The following is a 17,447-nucleotide window of genomic DNA, read 5'->3' on the forward strand; positions in this document are numbered from 1 at the left end:
TTGTCCGACAGAACCCACACCGCTTGGCCCTCCAGAGTCTCGTGAAACACTAGAAAGGCTAGACAAACAGCCCTCAGCTCCAGACGATTGATGGACCAAGTGGACTCCTCCGCCGACCAGAGGCCTTTGCACAATGGTGTAGACAGTGAGCCCCCCAGCCCGAAAGACTGGCATCCATTGTCACTAGTACCCATTGGACTTCGGAAAGCCACCAAGCCATGCTGGACCTGGTTGTCGGAGTCCAAGGCAACCGGCACTGATACTCCAGAGATGTTGGAGACCATCGGCTGAGTAAGGCTTGCTGCAGAGGTCTCATGTGAGCTCTCGTCCACGGAAGCACGTCCAAAGTGCCTGCCATGAGCCCCAGCACCTGTATGTAATCCCACGCTCGAGGACGAGGAAGTCCCAACAACCGCTGAATCTGCGACTGTAACTTGAGACGCCTGCCATCGGGAAGAAAGACGCACCCCAAGTCCGTGCTGAAAGAAACCCCCAAATAATCGAGAGACAGAGGGAGTTAGATGGCTCTTCGGGAAATTGACGACCCAACCTAGGGACTGGAGCACTTCTATCACCCGAGACGTGACCAACCGACTCTCCACCTCCGAGTCCGCTCAGATGAGCCAATCATCCAGATAAAGGATGGACTCGGTCCTTCTTTCTGCAAGAAAGTTGCCACCACCACCACCATCACCTTGGAAAAGGTGTGAGGTGCCGTGGCTAGCCCAAATGGCAACGCGCAGAACTGGAAATGTTGTCCCAAGATCGCAAACCGCAAAAATCTCTGATGAGGTGGCTAAATTGGGATATGAAGATATGTCTCCTTGAGATCTAACGAGGTGAGAAACTCCCCGGGCTGCACTGCCGCTATCACCGACCGCAGCGTCTCCATGCGGAAGTGCCGAACCCTCAGAGACTCGTTCACCTTCCGTAAGTCGAGAACGGCCGAAAAGACCCCCTTTTCCGGGGCACCACAAAATAAATGGAATAGCGACCTTCCCGAAGCTCGGGCTGAGGCACAGGAACCACCGCTCCTACCTACAACAGAGAGCACAATGTTTCTGCCACCTCTTCTCGCTTTCCGATCGTAGCACAGCGGGACTCCAAAAAGGCGTCCTTGACGGGTGCCATCAACTCCAACTTGTATCCGTGCTCTATCAGATCGAGAACCCAAAGGTCTGCCATGATCTTGGCCCACTCCACCAGGAACAGGGTCAAACAGCCACCAATGCAAGGAATGGAAGAGTGGACCGGCACCCCATCATTGGGAAGCTTGGTTAGCGCCTCCCTGACGCTGAGCAGAACTAGCAGCCTTTTTGTCCAAACGAAAGAAACGCTGCTGAAATCTGGAACATTGAAAAGGAACAGAAGCCCGACCAGGGCGATAACACCAAGCCTCCCGAAACCTTGGTCTTGTCGAAGATGCTCTTGGCCCGGATTTGGGTCTGTCCTCCGGCAGACGCTGAGACTTGGAATCTCCCAAATCTTTAACAATCTTTTCCAAATCCTCACCGAACAGCAGTTTACCCCTAAAGGGGCAACTTCGTGAGCCGCTGCTTCAAAGCCATATCAGCCGCCCAGTGGTGAAGCCATAGCAGCCGCTGAGCTGAGACCGCTAGAGACATCTGCTTAGCCGAGGCCCGAACCAAATCGTAAAGTGCATCAGCCAAATACACAAGCCCCTACTCCATACGAGGGGCAACCTCCGCCAACGGACCCAAGACCTCCAACTCCTGCTGCACGGCCTGCTGAAGCCAAGACAGACAGGCTCAAGCTGCATACAAACTACAAATAGAGGCCTCCAGAGTCAAAGCCGACACCTCAAAGGCACATTTTAAGGAGGCCTCCAAACGGCAATCCTGCATATCCTTGAGGGCAACGCCCCCTTCAACTGGAAGAGTGGTCTTCTTGGTGACCGCCATCACCAGGGAATCTACCTTCGGAAAGGAGAAAAGATTCAGGTGAGACTCTCTCACCAGATAAAGTCGAGCCATAGTGCGAGCTACCTTCAGGCTCCGACCACTGGTCCGAAATGAGCTCCTGAATAGCTTCATGGACTGGAAAGGCTCATGCCGGCTTCCTAGTGCTAGCCATCTTAACATTCACGGCCGCCACAGCCACTGCTTCAGGATCTTCAATATTCAGCGCCTGCAAGGACTCTGAAATGAGAGACGGCAGTTCGTCTCTATGAAAAATTCGCACTGCCTTGGTGTCATCCTGTTCCTCCTGGACAAGCTCTCCCTCTTCAAGATCCCCGAGCCCCGAGTTCAGTGTCCCTTGAGAGGACCCTGGCCCCCTCAAACAGGGAAGGCTGCAGCCCAAGCGAAGAAACAGAGCCCATTTTCGACAATGACCCCAGCCTCCTGCGCTTCAGCAACGGCGGGTCCACCGGAACTGAGGGTGACACGCCTGCTCCCAATTCAGAACCCAGTTGGCCTGATGGGAGCGATGATTGCAGGGGGAGTGACAGGGAACCCGGAGAGGCTTTCTTCAATAAGAATGCCTGGTGCACATGTAAAATTAGCTCAGAGGAAAACGGGTCCCCCTGCCCATGAGCTGCCACAGCCTCCGTTGCTACAAACCCCCGAGATTCACGTGACAACTGGCTGCCCTCCGCTAGCCTCTTCGCTACCAACGTGCGCTCCTCTGCCTCCGGGGCCGCGCTGGAAGCGTCCCCCAGAGAATCCAATATGGCGCCCGCCATGAGCTGTGGAGCGTGGGAAACCCCATCAGATACCACTGACAGGCTCGCTGAACCCGATTCCTCCATGCAGCCGACGCTGCAGAGCCCCGCTACGCTGCGCCACTTCCCACAGCGAGAGCAGCGCTTGGCAGTCTCGGCTGCCATTATTTGGCAGCGCTAAAAACTTGGGCGAACGCAGGGTCCGACAGAGAAAAACAAACAGCACTCACCCTACCAACGAGGAAGGCGAAACCCGTCTCTGGAGGAGCTGCAAATGGCATCCCAATCCTCCAGCACCCGGTCAAACAGAGCTTCGGGTCTGGGAACATGCTGCCTGTTTGCCTTTTTTTTTTTTTTTTTTTTATTACTGTGAGCCAAGAAAGAAGACAGTCACAGAAGCTACAGCACTAGAAGCCGCCTGGGAGCAGGGGAACCGAGGGTAAGGCAGGGACCTGAACACAACTATGCCTCTAAAGTGGGCACCACCAGCCACACACCCCAGCTCAACTAGCAACCAAGGAGCCAAAGCAGAAAATCCATGAGCTGGCAAGCTCCATCCACCACCTGCTGGAGATAGAGATATACTAAAGGGTCTAGTAGCGCTATCAAACATATAAACGGCAAGTGACCGACTCACCTGCAAATGCGCAGTACAGACTTCCCTCTCTGTCCCACCCTCGCGTCAAGACGTGATGATGTCAGAGGGCGGAACAGAGAGGGAAATGGAGTCGGAGTCACTGTCGGACGCTGCCGCCTGGAAACGAACATGCGCGCACCAACCTCCACCCTTGCCGCCGCTCCCGCCCTCCTCCGTATCGGGCCCCCTGCACTGACCTGACAGAGCCTCTCCCCTCCGTGTGAAAGCGCTGTCAGGTCAGTGCAGGGGGCCCGGCACAGAGGGGGGAGGGAGGGGTGGCGAGGAGGGTAGCTAGAAATCTCGCCCGTTTTAACGGGCTTAACGGCTAGTAGAAATGATAAGTAGTAGTAAAAGGAGAATGACCAGTACAGAGGGTCAATGCCTATTTTTAGTGTTCTCTATCTCCACATGCTGGTAGACGGATACAACCCACCAGTTCCTGGATTCATCTGCTGCTGAAGCTAAGGAATCGTTATTATTGTTTTCTACTTGTGATTTATAAACAATTGCACAGCATATTGTTCCTTTTTATACTTTAATAAAAAGATTTACCGTATTTTTCGGACTATATGACGCACTTTTTTCCCCCAAAATTTGGGAGGAAAATGGGGGGTGCGTCTTATAGTCCGAAGGTAGCGAGGTCCGATTTCGGGATCGCCCTCCCCCCGAGTTCGGGATCGCCCTCCCCCCGAGTTCGGGATCACCCTCCCCTACTCACGTCACGTGATGTTCTCTGGTGGTCAAGTGATGTCGGGGCAGGAAAGAGCCCCCTCTTTCCTGCCCAGCGCACTGCTCTCCGTCCTCCTGTATGCTGCCTGACGGTCTCGGCGAGATTCAAAATGGCCGCCGAGAATTGAAGTCTCGGCGGCCATTTTGAATCTCGCCGAGACCGTCAGGCAGCATACAGGAGGACGGAGAGCAGCGCGCTGGGCAGGAAAGAGGGGGCTCTTTCCTGCCCCGACGTCACTAGACCACCAGAGAACATCGCGTGACGTGAGTAGGGGAGGGCGATCCCGAACTCGGACAAGACGCACCGGAGCACCTAGGTTTTAGAGGAGGGAAAAAGGAAAATGTTTTTTTTCCTATTTCCCTCCTCTAAAACCTAGGTGCGTCTTATGGTCCGGTGCGTCTTATAGTCCGAAAAATACGGTAAATATAAAATAAGTGTTTGAGGCTTCTGAGGATAGAGCCCACGGGGATGGGGCAGGACAGGGACAGAACCTGCAGGGACGGGGGTGGGGATGGAGACAGAACTCAAAGGGATGGGGTGGGGACGGAAACAAACTTTATCCCCATGTCATTCTCTAGTTGGGAGTTACACCTGCAAATAAGCACACTGAGGATTAAGTGAGCAACACCCCACTGGAAGTTTTTTTTTTTTTTTTGGGGGGGGGGCAGGGGAAGAGGGAAAGGTTGCCCTTTTAATCCACCAGTGGATTTTGCCCCCTCCCCCCATGCCAAACTGGCAAGTGAAACCTTCACTGTTACACCATTATTATAATACCTGGTTATGTTGCTAAGGTCATACAGATATCTAGTTATGTGCTGGCTTTGAACCTAATACTATATATATTTTCCTAAAACAGATGTTTATACTGCATGCACCCAATGCATAAATGTCCATTTCTCCAGCTCTACATCAGCTGATCCTGTTCTAAAATTCAGGTGAAACTTAAGACGCACTGACCTGCATGTCTCAATTCCTACTTCTATGACCAGTCTAAAATGAGTCTGCATATGTTTGAATACCCTTACTAGAGATCCCTGTTTCAAAAACCAGAACTGACAAATAAACACAGCTCTCCTAAATACCAAGCATGGTGCTGCAGCTGGTTCATTAGCCGAAGCTGGCCATGAAAAATTCTTGACTTCATTTCATCTCTACTGTTTTATTATTTGTTCTGTGATTAAAGACATTTACAAAAAATACCAATGATACCAAAGTTCCTATAAGGACTCATTTTTTTCTTGATTATAGTTTAAACCTGGATATTATTCATAACCATCCATGTTTTTTGGTCCCAACATTTCTTATACTCTGAAATTCTTACAATAAAAATGAAAACATGCTTCTTATTGTTGCACACATGCCTTAATTTAAAATGTCTTCCATTAAAGATAACTCTGATCACACTACAGTCATGCTTACAAAAATTGCCAAGAAAATATCAAATATTAATGAACACAGCCATCAGTGGTAAACGTGAAGGTGTAGGCTAGAAACCGTCAACATGGAGAAGTGCATGAGTGGTTGAGTCTAGGGTTCAAGAAATTAGGGGGTGAATTGGAAGAGAAGCTTATTCCTTGGTGTTTAAAAGAGGAAAGAAAAAAGAAGGGAAAAGGCAGGAAGTATAGTAGCTTAATGGTTAGAGAACAGGGCAGACAACCAGGGAATCCTGGTTCAACTCTCACTATTTGAAGAGAAGCTGAGCCTTGATGTGTAACAGAAGAGTAAGCCAGAGGAAAGAGGGGCAAGTCTCAAGTAAACATTTTAGATTGTAAGCATGCAGGGACAGGGAAATAACTAGTGCAGTGTTTCCCAAGTCAGTCCTAGTACCCCCCTTTGCCAGTCAGGTTTTCAGGATATCCACAATGAATATACACAAGAATGATTTGCATACACTGATTCTATTATATGCAAATCTCTTTCATGCATATTCATTTTGAATATCCTGAAAACCTGACTGGCAATGGGGTACTCCTGGACCGACTTGGGAAACACTGAGCTAGTGTACACCTAAATGTAACTCACTTTGAGCTACTACTAAAGAGAGTTAAATCTAAATAAACGAACTAAACAGATGGGACAGGGTGTGTGGGGTGAAAAGGGAGAGGTGACAAGGAAGGAGGGAAGGTGGTGAATCAGTCCACATCCAGTCACGTATTTACTATTTAATGCAGTTGTACACACATACACATTCCCTTGCACTTACAAACAAGCTCATGTTGAGTAGGTCAGATAATTTCTTATTATTACTTTTAAAAAACTAAAACATCAATAATGTATACATTTTTAAGAAATCCAATGAATGTTCAAATCCCACTGCTGCTCCTTGTGATCTTGGACAAACCACTTAACCCTCCTCTATTGCCTCAGGTACAAACTTAGATTTTGAGCCCTCCAGGGAGCTACTACTGAAAAGGTGTGAGCAAAATCTTGATTGAGGGAGGAGGTAGATAGTGGGATAAGGTTTAACAGAGAAGTGCCACCTCCCACATACACCTATCCTCCCTTCCCCAGAGCCACTGCAAGACACAGATTAACACATACATGCAAACCCTAACTCATTAAAAGTCAAGTCATGATACACATCTACATTTTTATCTTTTACTTATTTCTTTCTTCTCTCCTCCCTCCATACAGCCTCTGCCTTTTTCTTCATCCTCTCCCTTTAACTTCTTTTTTTTTTCTTCCCCCTGACAGCCTCCCTCTTCTTTCTCTGCTTTCTCAACTACAGCCTCCTCATACCTCCAGTAACACATTTCTAACTCTGGAAGCATGGCAAAGACTAACAGAAAACCAAAATAAGTGAGGTGGACTCAGGGAGGATATCAAAATATAAGTCTTTAATTCTAAAAAGCATAAAAGCAACCCGACACGGCCGTGTTTCAGCACAAAGGCCTGCCGCAGGGGTTAAATGGATCTTTTATGCTGTGATGACAAAACTTAACTTACAGAAGATCTCAAAATCCTGGCTACCGAACCACTGTATAATCCACAGTGGAAAATATTCGCTGTAATGCAAAAACGCCTTGCCAGCTAGACCGGTGACATAATCACTTATTTTGGTTTTGCTGCTCATGTTTGCCTGAGTGACCCTTCCTCCTCTTTTTTCTCGTTTGTTCGTCAAAGCCTGTAACAGGCCATAACTGTATGTTTTCCAGCAGTCTTGTAAAGATCAAACTTGAATCTCACCTCCCTCCAGCTGTCTCAAATCCATATATTGTGATCTCCTTCCCCAGCAGTCCTCAGACACGATAAACTCTTCCCCTGATAGCTTAGCAGATACTATGTCATCATAGTATTCCTCTCAGTCAGTGTTTTCCCAAGTCTGGTCCTGGAGTACTCCTTGCCAGTCAGGTTTTCAGGATATCCATGATAAATATGTATGAAAGATTTAAATGTAATAGAGGCAGTGCATGCAAATCAATTTCATGCAAATTTATTGTGGATATCATGAAAACCTGACTGGCAAAAAGGACCCCAGGACTGGACTTGGGAAAGACTGTTCTAAGCTAAGCAGGAATCCTCCAACTGTATTGCTGTCAGTGGGGGGGGTGGTACTTCAATATTGTGTTTTCAAGAACTAGGGACAAGCAGGTTCCCCAGAGTCCTGTAGGTTGCCTATCCCTCACTATTGAAAATGTGATAGACTATATATAGGTGGAGGACTTCCACTCAGCTCAGAGGAAACAGTGCCCAACAGCTATGTGCAACCACATCATTCTCAAGAAGCCCAGTAGGGGCTCAAGGGTTAAGGGCACCAACAATGAAATTTTAGTCAGCTAGGTTCCCAGGACTGCTCCATCCTCAATTTAAAGAGTTCCAAGATTCATATTCAATTTAACTTACTCTAAGTTAAACATTAACACTTCACTCAATTTTCATTATGAGTTCTAAGTCCTTATTGCTGGTAATGTAACTGGAACGTTGATCAAAGAAAAACATTTACAATTATTAATCGTGTACCAAATTCCACTGAAACCAACACACAGAAAGCACAAGCACATTACATCAACTTTTATAAAGCGCAAAAAAAAAAAAAAAAAGCTAAAGTTAGAATAGTTTTATCCTACACAATATTAAAAATGACAAATAACATAACATTTGCTTACTGAGCTAGTGTTGTCTTCCCTGAACCAGGTACTCCTCTTAAAAGGATCAGTAACTTGTTCAGGTTCCACAACTTCTCTTTCCTAGGCAAAGAAGGATACTGTTCACCGGTTAAACTGTTAGGATCCTTGGGTTCATAAGCAAGAGTGTCTTCACAATGCCTGTCTTTGGTTTCACTGAAACCATTACTTATATTTCCATGTGGCTGGTCTTGGTGTCCATACTCAGAAGCCTGCATGTTATATCTACCACTCTGATCATCACAACTGCTACTTTCAGCAGGCTGTGCACAATTCCAGGTAGTGCTGTAATTATTTCCATGGTAACCACCATGACTATTGTGATATGGTCCATCATTCTGAGAATAAAAAACATCTGGAGGAGGAGGTGGTGGTGGGGCAAAAGTACTTTGTGGAGGTGGAGCAAAAGTACTCAGTGGTGGAGGTGGTGGGGCAAAAGTACTCGGTGGAGGAGCAAAAGTACTTGGTGGAGGTGGTGGGGCTAAAGTACTCGGTGGAGGAGCAAAAGTACTTGGTGGAGGAGGTGGGGCTAAAGTACTTGGTGGAGGAGGTGGGGCTAAAGTACTCGGTGGAGGAGGTGGGGCTAAAGTACTCGGTGGAGGGGCTAAAGTACTCGGTGGAGGAGGTGGGGCTAATGTACTCGGTGGAGGGGGTGGGGCTAAAGTACTCGGTGGAGGAGGTGGAGCTAAAGTACTCGGTGGAGGAGGTGGGGCTAAAGTACTCAGTGGAGGAGGTGGGGCTAAAGTAGTCAGAGCAGGTGGGGCTAAAGTAGTCGGTGGAGGAGGTGGGGCTAACGTAGTCGGTGGAGGAGGTGGCGCAAAAGTAGTCGGTGGAGGAGGTGGGGCAAAAGTAGTCGGTGGAGGAGGTGGGGCAAAAGTACTCAGTGGAGGAGGTGGGGCAAAAGTAGTTGGAGGAGGTGGTGGGGCAAAAGTACTCGGTGGAGGAAGTGAGGCAAAAGTACTTGGCGGAGGAAGTGAGGCAAAAGTACTTGGTGGAGGAAGTGAGAGTGGTGGGGCAAAAGTACTCGGTGGGGGAGGTGGAGTAAAAATACCCAGTGGAGGAGGTGGAGCAAAAGTACTTGGTGGAGGAGGTGGGGCACTATGCCTTTGCAAATTAAAATCAAGGCTGAAATAATGAGGTGGTGGAGGCCCCTGAGGTACTACGAATGACTGTGTCTGTTCCCACTCGAACTTTAATGGAGGTAATAAACTGAAGTTTGAATTCCAAACTGTAGCCTCGGTTTGTTCATTAGATTGGTACTCATTTCTCCATGCACTTGGGGCATTAGTTAAGTATGGTTGACCATAGTACTGGATGCCAGATTGTTTCTCTTGTGAGTTTATTCCCATGTTCTCAGATTTACCTTCTGCACTTAATGCTTGCTGAACAGGTTCCTGAAGATTAGTTGTCATGTTCTGCTCACTTCCCTCAAGAGTCTCCCCAAGGTCACCATCCTCATCAATCTGTTGCAGTTCTTTATAGAACTGACACAGCTCGTCATCTATTTCATTCTTATTACAAGGCTCACATGATTTATTGGATATTTCCACCTTCTGAGATACTTCTACTTTCTGAGTTCTTCCAGCAGGCAACCCAATAGTTTCTCCATCTTTGCCCAATTTACTATTATTCATGTTGCAACTGCTTTCACTGTTTTCCACAGGTTTGTAAAGAGGTCCAATAAATGCCTTACTTGTGCCAAACTGTTCAACTTGTTCTTCACTTTGAGACACACCATTGTTCCCCACCACAACCTCAGCACTGCCAGTATCAGAAACACACAAATCTCTTCTATGAGCATCCTCAACTGGGATATCAGATGCAGTCTCTATTTTAGGATCGGTGCTTTCAGTAAGCAATGAATGTGTCCTATTGTCATTCTTCTGAGTAGTTTTCAGAACACTTGTATTATCATTCCTGTTTTCTTGTGTTTTATTTTTTTTTTTTGCACTACAGCTAGTTAAAGATGTCCTCTTGTTTTGTTCAATTTCAGTCCTCTCCTCGGGCACCTCAAAGTTATTACTTAAACCAAAGTCACTGTAGAACTCTTCTGATGATTTTAGCTTTTTTGCCCAAGGCTCAGTGGACGACTGGGCCCAAGGTTCTATAGACTGGTCTGCAGATTTCCATGAATTCTTTCTATTTCCAATATGCAGCATCTGATAAAATAGAAACAAAGTAAAAAATGACTACATGACTTAAATCAGTGTTACATAAGCTAAAACCTAGCTGCCGTATGAGTAAATTATTTTCTTCTGATGTTGTCCACCCTTCTGGAGCCTCATGTTCAAAGATTCCTTCCCTCTGGAGGTTTGCTTCATAAACCCACTTTATACCTTTCAGCTATATAAATATCTCAACTATATTCCCCCCCCCCCCCCCCCCCCAAGAAAAAAAAAAATCTTGCCTCTCCAGAATATAAATTTTTAGCACCCTAAGTCTCATCTCACATGGCTTTTGGTACAGACCATGCTCCAGAATGATACAGCAGAGGCAGTCCAGGGAGAACATACCTATCTTACTATATAGAATATTGTATCCAGTTTTAAGTCTAAGTGAGAAAGTGCACCAATGATCCCGGCAAACATATTATCACATTATTTTCTCTACTATTGCATCCCCCTGCTAGGACCACTACCTTACTATACTTTCTCACCTGAGATTCAATTATTATCCCACAGTACCTCTCTAGGCTAGTGCACCTATATTTTACACCCACCATCATGTACTTTTTCCTTTAATACTTGTACTCATATGCTTAATTCTGCATTTTTTATGCTGGATTTTAATTACCAAGTATTCAACCATGCCTCATACTTTCTTAGATTATGTGTCACTATCTACTCCATCAGGGTTGTCCACTCTTTTGCAGATCTTATTGTCTTTCCTTCCAACCCTTCTACAATATCGCTCAATCAATTAGGGGTAATGCACATTTTTTCCAGGATAAGAGAACAAGGCTTTTTGGAAATGGGAGGAATGGGGGATCATCTTGGTAGAACACCTGCTTTGCCAGAATGGGACATTCATTTCTTTTGATGACCTGCAACAAGTTCCTATTCAATAAGACCACCACTTTGCATTTTGTCAAATAAAACACTATATTCAATCCTTAGATTAAGCCAATTTGGGGAAGCAACTGAGAAGAAAGGTGCAGGCTTTCTTTTCTTTTGCTTCTTTGGACAAAATCTTTATATCTGATCTGCATAAAATGTTGATGTGAATGGATGGGCAGAAGGAGTTTACAAGACTGTATATTGCCTGGGAGACAGATTTAGGTCATCCTCTGGGACACTAGTCGCTCAATCAATTAGGAGGTAATAAAAAAGATTCCCAAACTCACTTCCAATGCTTATTTATGTCAGTTTTGGGTCATTCACAGAACCTATTTCACACAGAGTAGATTCCCCCCAATTTTGAAATGTCACTGGGCAGTTAACTTCTACTATGCCCAATGGTTCACAATTTTTGGACAGAGTTTGCTAAGTTCTTGAGCTCTGCTCTACATCAGTGAATACAGTTGACACCAGATGAGTGTCTCTTGGATAGTGGTTCATTTGGGTGTTAAGGGGGCAGGGAAAAACTATTCATCAGGAAAGTGGGATTTGTAGGGATGAAACATATATTAGGATTCTGGACACAATCGGTAGTTCCCTCTATTTACGAGTGACGATGTCTTCTTCATATGTTTATGACTTGGGAGGCAAGAAGAGCACATCTTACTCCTAAGCAGAGAATAACATTTTCTGTCAGCATGGGAACCTTATAGTCAGACTCTGTGAGCCAGGAGCCTAATCCTCAATAATTTGGGTTAGAAGGCAAAGAGATTTTGATGGTTGATTCCTTTGTTCCAACAGGTGTCTTACTCAAGGAGTGAGGGTGGGAGATGTGCTGAGGTACAGGGAAGTGGGGTAGGGAGTTATTAAAAAAAAAAAAAAATCAAACCCTTAGGGGTCTATCAGTTATCTTTGGGGGGGGGGGGAGTACTGAGGGAGGGAATGGTTCATTTATTAAGCTGTATTTCATCTGGAAGTCCTCATGTACCTGATTAAGTGGCATTACTTATTGTAACTTCCCTATCTGTATAGTTGTTGGATTGTTTATTGAAAAATAATTTAAAACATGTTTCTCACTATAATATTGCTCAAGAAGATAAGGAACAGAACCAGTCTCATGAAAACACTGAAGCACTTCACACAGCCTTCTTTTCTCAGAATTCCATTTATCAGCCCCTCTGATGTTTTTCACTCAGGGCCAGATGCAAGTTTTTAACCCTGGAATGCACTAAAGGCCATTTTCCAACAGCAGTAGCAGCTAACGAAAACGGAATACAGATGAGCAACTTGTGCAGAAACCCTATTGTAATGAGATGCACTAACCTTTTCCGATTGCCTTAACGGCGGAAATCGCCTGAAGATTTAACGAGAGGTTGTACCTCTCGTTGGGGCTGCGCTAGATCGAAAAATTGTCAAAAACGTATGTCATATACGCCACCCAAAGACGCCGTGCCGCTCACCTCCCCGTTTTTCAATCAGCTGATATCGGAGAGTGCAGTTGAAATCATCCATCAGAAAAATAGCCTTCCATTTTGGCCGGGTTTTCAATCAGCTGATATCAGAGAGTGCAGTTGAAAGCGTGCATCACAAAAATAGCCTTCCATTTTGGCCATTATTAACACCCAAATAATAAAAACTTCCTTTTTTGCCGTGCTTCACTCAGCTGAGAGACCTGGAACTCTCTGAGCCAATCATAGCGCGTTTAGCTGAGCTAAACACGCTGTGATTGGCTCAGAGACTTCCAGATCTCTTCGCTGACTGTGAAGCACGGCCAAAAAAGACGTTTTTATTATTTGGGTGTGAATAATGGCCAAAATGGAAGGCTATTTTTGTGATGCACGCTTTCAACTGCACTCTCCAATATCAGCTGATTGAGAAACGGGGGTGAGCGGCGCAGCGTCTTCGGGCAAGTCATAGGTTTGGCGATTGTGCGCATGCGTTTCCTATACCGCTGGCGGAGATTACACCAGATTAACGATACTTTCATGCATCCGACATTTGAATACCGCGCCGAACATGTGCGTCTTTTTTTTTTAGTGCATCCTTCGTTTTTTCTAAAATGGTAATGACTTTTACGTTTTTGGTTGTTTTACGTTTTGTTGATGCATCTAGTCCTCAGCGACTAAAGCAGAAAGCTACTGCGAGCCTAACCACGTGGTTACTGTGGGTTGTACGCCCACACTACCTGCTGAGCAACGTAAAGAGGAGTTGAGCACGGGTGTTAACTTGAATGGAAGACATGGCTGCACAGTCCATTAAAATAGATGGCATATACGCCACCCAAAGACGCCGTGCCGCTCACCTCCCCGTTTTTCAATCAGCTGATATCGGAGAGTGCAGTTGAAATCATCCATCAGAAAAATAGCCTTCCATTTTGGCCGGGTTTTCAATCAGCTGATATCAGAGAGTGCAGTTGAAAGCGTGCATCACAAAAATAGCCTTCCATTTTGGCCATTATTAACACCCAAATAATAAAAACTTCCTTTTTTGCCGTGCTTCACTCAGCTGAGAGACCTGGAACTCTCTGAGCCAATCATAGCGCGTTTAGCTGAGCTAAACACGCTGTGATTGGCTCAGAGACTTCCAGATCTCTTCGCTGACTGTGAAGCACGGCCAAAAAAGACGTTTTTATTATTTGGGTGTGAATAATGGCCAAAATGGAAGGCTATTTTTGTGATGCACGCTTTCAACTGCACTCTCCAATATCAGCTGATTGAGAAACGGGGGTGAGCGGCGCAGCGTCTTCGGGCAAGTCATAGGTTTGGCGATTGTGCGCATGCGTTTCCTATACCGCTGGCGGAGATTACACCAGATTAACGATACTTTCATGCATCCGACATTTGAATACCGCGCCGAACATGTGCGTCTTTTTTTTTTAGTGCATCCTTCGTTTTTTCTAAAATGGTAATGACTTTTACGTTTTTGGTTGTTTTACGTTTTGTTGATGCATCTAGTCCTCAGCGACTAAAGCAGAAAGCTACTGCGAGCCTAACCACGTGGTTACTGTGGGTTGTACGCCCACACTACCTGCTGAGCAACGTAAAGAGGAGTTGAGCACGGGTGTTAACTTGAATGGAAGACATGGCTGCACAGTCCATTAAAATAGATGGCATAACGAGGCTATTAGCATTTCTCTGCAAAGCATAGAAAGTAACTGGGTTTGACATGCACAATGTGGGAAATTTTCTGCGAGATCAAAGGCAGTGTAAAGGGATGGCTGAGAGGCATGGGTGTCTAGCAGCACCCCCTACCTCCCCCCAACCAACCTACCAGTCCCTGGTGTCTAGTGGCCACCCTCTCCCCCCCCCTCCAACTCCCTGCCCCCCAAATCAAAAAATAAGAACCCCAAATAAGAGAAAAATTCCCTTATTTGGCAGGAAAACACCTCCCAGTGCATCCAAAGATACACCACCATTTTTCAAGATGGTAGCACTGGAGGCAGAGCGAGTGGGCATCATTCTTGCCTCTAAGGTAAGACTTTGGAGTGGGGGGGTGCAGCAGGGCTGGACAGTAACCTAGACACCAAGGATTTCATTTTTTTTTTTAAGTCAAAACAAAGGGAAGTTGGGTCACGGGAAAAGATACGGCTGCGTATGTACCACGGATTTTTAACTTCAGGAGTAAGGGATCAGTTACTAGATAATCAAGACTTTTGCTGATGGTGTTATTTATTTTTAACTAGTAAAAAATGCCAGTTTCACAAGGGAAGGAAACGGGCGCTAGCAAGCCCATCTCCCACCCTCCATCGCTGTTGCAGACTCTGCCTTCCCTCCGTTTCCCCCCCCCCCCTTCCGTGACCCAGTCGACCCCCCTTCTCGGCGAAAACCATCCCCCGCCGCCGTCCAGTACCTGTGCTAACGGGGGACCCCAACCCCCGTCAGCCGAAGTCCTGTGCTGGCCTTCGCGGTGTTGCTTCTTCAATGATTTTGTGTTCAAGTTCCTCTGCGTGCGTCTGACGTCAGACACACACAGAGGAACTTGAACCGAAGATCACTGAAGAAAGAATGAGGCGAAGGCCAGCACAGGACTTCGGCTGACGGTGATTGGGGTCCCCCGTCAGCACAGATAGTGGACGGCGGCGGGGGACGGTTTTCGCCAAGGGGGGGTCAACAGGGTCGCAGAAGGGGGGTCCGTTGGTGTTTCGTCGAGTGTCAGTGTTTCATTTAGAACGTTGGGGTTCCCTTTGGGTGACTTCTGACTGATAAAATCAATAAATATAATTTTAAAAACTAAATTAAAAAATAGAACATTGGGGTTGCGAATTATGTGCGGATGGGGCGTGGCTGAGGGCGGGTCTATGACTGACAGTGAGTGTTGCTGACAGCCTAGCCTACCAACACTGCACGGTTTCAGTGTTTTCCTCCCACAGAGTGAGCTTCAGAATGTTCCAGCCTTCCAGGTGAGAATTATTTATATAGATATCCTCAGTCCTGTCAGTGTGTGAGCCAATCATCACTCACGCTGACATGACAGAAATGGGGACATTTTCCAATGAGCTGAGAATTACTACCTCAATTTTAACAATGCAATCATTTGCATGCTCATTGTTTACAGTATGCTGTTGTATTTTTTTGCTTGGTAACTTCACAGTAGAAGCCATGCAAATCTTCTTCATGCACATTCATTAGGGGGGATCCTGAACAGTTCTGAAGAAATTAATGTAAAGGAACTAGATGGTACTTCAGGAACAGATTTGATACACTGTCCTACAGGAAAACCGACCACTTCAGCTGAAATCTTAACCAAGTCAGAGCACACAGTGAATCAACATTTTCAAAACTTTCTTGCTACTACTCAGTATTTGTCATCATGGACTGACTTTTAAATATGAACTCTGAAAATTGGACTACAAGTCAACAAGCCCCCACATTACATAATATAAGCAGACCAGCAGGCAGGACTGCCATATTCAACAAACAGGCCATACCAAACCAATTCTCAACCTCCCCTTCTCCGTGTTATTGGAGAGTCTGAATATTAAAAGACTAATACGACAAACCTGTTATGGCTATGTAAAAATACCTGGGAAAATTAAACAAAGGTCTGAGAGACTGAGGCACGTTCACAAACTCTGTTTAACCAACCAAATGTATTCTTATTATCAGAAAACTTAAATCAGGAAACATCTAAACATGCGACAGCAGCAACCCCCTAGTAGGCCTGCTTGCTTACATCCGGCTGTTAATGCCCATACTGCACACCAGCTCTGTCCGACACGCTTTAGAAGGTAAGACCATTAAGTTACCATGGGAAGCAAAAACGCGCAAAGGATCGGAAGCCAACAATGGTGGCTCAAATTACACGAATAAAGTGAATTACATATAAATGTAATAAAGGCATCATCAAAACCATGCAACCAATGTCGTAACTTATATACCGACCAGGAGCTTGGATTTTCCTGACATAAATTACACAGCTACAGGCCTCATCGCTCCACAACGCGCACCAAATCTTTTCCCTGACACCCAAACCCGCTCTGTTCCACAGTCGCTTCCTTACGACCAAGCGACACCTCACCTCCATATTGGCTTTCCCCAATAGAGAGGCCGCAGAAGCCCCTTCTCTGCCAGGCCCCGGCCTCTCACTGCTCCCACCACAAGAAGGAACAGGACAACAGGCCAGGCAGTTACAAAATGGCGCTGAAAGCCTTGCGCTTGCGCGGCAGGCAAGATTTCTGGGAACTGTAGTTCGGCGGTAGATATGTCCTGTTCTTTCTGTCTCAGGGTACAAACAGTCGCCGGTTAGTTACAGATATGCTTGTTTACCAGTTTAGTAGGATTTTCAGCCTTTGTGCTGTTTGTAGATCAGGTACCAACATTCGGATGTAATGTGACACTCATTTTTAAATGTATCCCTGAACCTTGTAAGAACATTTGGTCCTGTCCCGTAATTGTACATTATAGTTCTATTTTTACAGAATATTATTTTTATTCAACAGCTTTATAACATCAACTGACAAAATATCAACATTGTCATCTTTGTTATTTTATAAGGTGTCCCCTTCTATTAACATATTTCTAAATTTTCTCCTTCCAAATTTTTCCCCAGACTCCACCCACCCCCCACCCCGTCCTTCTCTCCCCCTCCCATACATGTCTTCCTATCTTTAGGGTTACCATATTTGCGGAGACAAAAATGGACACAAAAATTAAAATGTCACCGTGCTGTGCCGCAACCCGCCACTCAGCAACCTTGACCCCCCCCCCTAAGAGCAGCA

The 17,447-nt window shown here is 46.0% G+C and overlaps 1 protein-coding gene across 4 annotated transcripts in view; it reads right to left on the bottom strand.

Moving 5' to 3' along the window:
• LOC115468568 (NEDD4-binding protein 2-like 2) overlaps window positions 1-16,836 on the bottom strand; it is a 169,153-nt gene extending 152,317 nt beyond the window's left edge. For all 4 annotated transcript variants that reach the window (XR_003941889.1, XR_003941890.1, XM_030200369.1 and 1 more), the window contains exons 1-2: window positions 16,748-16,836; window positions 8,157-10,333 (exon numbers count right to left, since the gene is read on the bottom strand). Coding sequence is in view for 2 of the 4 variants with exons in the window: in XM_030200369.1 (XP_030056229.1) it covers window positions 8,157-10,333; window positions 16,748-16,753 (2,183 nt within the window). In the remaining 2 variants the exon portion in view is untranslated. The remainder of the gene's footprint in view (window positions 1-8,156; window positions 10,334-16,747) is intronic.
• Window positions 16,837-17,447: the final 611 nt, after the last annotated feature.

The sequence above is a fragment of the Microcaecilia unicolor genome, chromosome 4 (assembly GCF_901765095.1).
Source record: "Microcaecilia unicolor chromosome 4, aMicUni1.1, whole genome shotgun sequence".
Classification (NCBI taxonomy): domain Eukaryota; kingdom Metazoa; phylum Chordata; class Amphibia; order Gymnophiona; family Siphonopidae; genus Microcaecilia; species Microcaecilia unicolor.